This window comes from Limulus polyphemus, unplaced genomic scaffold (assembly GCF_000517525.1).
Source record: "Limulus polyphemus unplaced genomic scaffold, Limulus_polyphemus-2.1.2 Scaffold3812, whole genome shotgun sequence".
Taxonomy (NCBI): domain Eukaryota; kingdom Metazoa; phylum Arthropoda; class Merostomata; order Xiphosura; family Limulidae; genus Limulus; species Limulus polyphemus.
This window is the reverse complement of record NW_013669422.1, coordinates 80,003-82,685: the sequence shown is the minus strand read 5'-3', so window position 1 is coordinate 82,685 and position 2,683 is coordinate 80,003. Positions and strand designations below refer to the sequence as shown.

At 33.1% G+C, this 2,683-nt stretch overlaps 1 protein-coding gene across 1 annotated transcript in view; it reads right to left on the bottom strand.

Annotated features, from left to right (window-relative positions):
* Positions 1-422: 422 nt before the first annotated feature.
* Positions 423-2,683, bottom strand: part of LOC106470083 (histidine-rich glycoprotein-like) — a 47,517-nt gene continuing 45,256 nt past the window's right edge. Inside the window, exon 4 of the mRNA XM_013930609.2 lies at positions 423-2,168. Within this exon, the coding sequence (XP_013786063.1) occupies positions 1,762-2,168 (407 nt within the window). The 3' untranslated portion in view covers positions 423-1,761. The remainder of the gene's footprint in view (positions 2,169-2,683) is intronic.

Genomic DNA, 2,683 nt, shown 5'->3' with positions numbered 1-2,683 from the left:
AACTTCGCCAAACGTCAGGGAGTGAACGATACGTGATAACAATTAAGATGAACTGTATATTTCTACCTTTATATGTAATATTACAAAGAAGTTTTATCTGAAGCATATTAAAATAAGTGTTGATCTTGTATAGGTCACAACGGAGACAGTTTTATCTGAAGCATGTTAAAAGAAGTGTTGATCTTATACAGGTCACAACGTAGACAGTTTTATTTGAAGTATGTTAAACGTGTTGATCTGGTATAGTCACAACGTAGACAGTTTTATCTGAAGCATGTTAAAAGTGTTGATCTTGTATAGGTCACAACGTAGACAGTTTTTCTTCAACCAAAACGTTTTCACTGCCCGTCCATGTATAAGGCAGTAGTGACGACATAGCTTTACAAAGTTCTAATTAGATGGTATAAATGAAAAGCAGTGAATACACCAAATAAACAAGGGTATTTTATTGATTAAAGACAAGCGTGGCGGTATTTAACCGCTACATGGGTGCCAGCAGAAAATCCTCTCTCGTTTTTAGAGATATATTCCCAAAATTATACGAAATTATTTTCACTTTATTGTTACTAGCTGTTACTACTACTAAATCTTGATAGCCGATTCCTCTTTCTGCTAGCATTAAGACGGCCTAATAATTGAACATTCACAAACAGAAAAGTCTCGTTAAACAGAAGAGAGCTACAATCATTACTGTTCGATTGTAAATGAGATTAGTTTGTTAGTAAATAGTTTCAAAAAGCCGAGTCTCTAGAAAACGAACTAAAACTACCTTCCAGTAATTATATGTGAACAAATATATTTAATATAATTGTTAGGTACACTAAATGATGTTTTAATTGTCAACCATACGCATAATAAACAGGTATTATCAAGCAAAGCAAATAGGTACTGTAAAACACATGCTTAAGCACAGAAATATCTGCTAAGTACGCTTTTAAAGCCAAAACCACTTTAAGCACTTTTGCTTTGGTTTAAATAAACTGGAATTTATAATCTTTTTTTTTCTCTTATACTTTCCTTTCTCGAAATATCAGGTGTTAAATACTGCAGTGATACAGATAATTATGTATATATATATATATTATCTATCTAGTTTTTTATATATATACCGTCTATCAAATCTTTGATATAATTAAGAACTATTTTACCTGTAATTATCAACATAATAGTGTGGTTTAGAAAAGACGTGATATTAAACGAAGTTAGGATTTTGGAAAATATTCTAAGAACAAAAATGCCTAAAAAGAAAACTACCATGTATTGAATCAAAAGTTTCTTTCATATTTCGTAGGTCTAAATAAATCGAGCTATGATGATATAACAATATACGTTTAAAACTACGAAGCTTCGGAAAGATATTCAAACAAACAAAAAACAAATTTAGAAGGCTACAAATATTCGAAAAAGTTATATTTTCTAAAAGCTGAGTGTTGCTGAAAATTAATTTCTGAGAAATGTAGACATCCTATTAACAGTATCTTAAATTGTAACTTCACTGCTTCTAAAACGTAAAATGTTTACAACTATCGTGTAAAATGACCGTTATATAAGAAACAAAGACACGTATAACTTATACCAGACCTCTGTCGGAAGAGAAAAACAACCGTAAAACTGATGGTAAATTGTATCATTTTTCTACAAGAGACAATAATTCTACCAGTCTATTCTAAACCTACAGTTTGGACAAATATTTAATACATGAAACACACATACACACACACATATATATAAAACCCCAAAGCTGAGCAATGACGAAGGTTTTTATGCGAAAGGCTTCTTCAATTTGGTGTAAGTTTTCAAAGCCTTTTTCTTTTCAAATGCCTTCTTTAGATTTCTGGGCTTGTTTCTGTGGGCTTTCTTACCCCAAGACATCTTTTGGTGGCCAGCCGTGAGTTCGTGTGAGTAGAGGTGAGGCTTGTTGTGATAATTACTATGAGTTGGGTGATGCCTTTGCTCGGTGTTGCTAGGGGTGTGTAAGTTAACATGGTGCCCGTGGTGACTATTGCTATGGACGTGTGGTCTGTTGCTACGGTGGTGTAGGTTGTCAAGGTGATGTTGATTATTATTGCCATGGTGATGTTGCTGGTGGTCTTTGTTATGGATCCCTTGAATGCTGCCGTGATGAGACACAACCTTTTCAGATTTCAAGTGGTCTGCCAAAGCCTTCCCTTTAACCACAAGAGAAAATAACCAAATGGTTTCATAAATTTTGCCATGACGGAAAATACCAAAGTCATAGTGATTCGTAAAAGAAACTCCTTAAACTAACAGTGAATATATATTTCAAATAAAACATGCTACCTTAACTACACAGCTATTGTGACACATGATAAAACTAAAATACTCTTAATGCTTGGAGATGGCTTGAATGGGTAATGAAGAAAAACTTTAATATAAGTTTAACATAACAACAAATGTACAAAGTTTTGTCATCATCAGGTACAAGTAGTTTACACTGACACAGATATATATATACACAGTATGGAACAAAGAGGTCACATGACCGGATATTGCTGCACAACTTAGAAGAGATATCTTGGCACCCCAGGGTGTTGGTTTAGAATAAGGTTGTTTAGTTCAATTAAGATGGATTGCTTGATTTTCCGTTTGTTCATGTTTGTTTTTGTTTTTAAAATTACTGTGTTTTTAATAGATATATCTGGTAGATTCACAGAACACAATA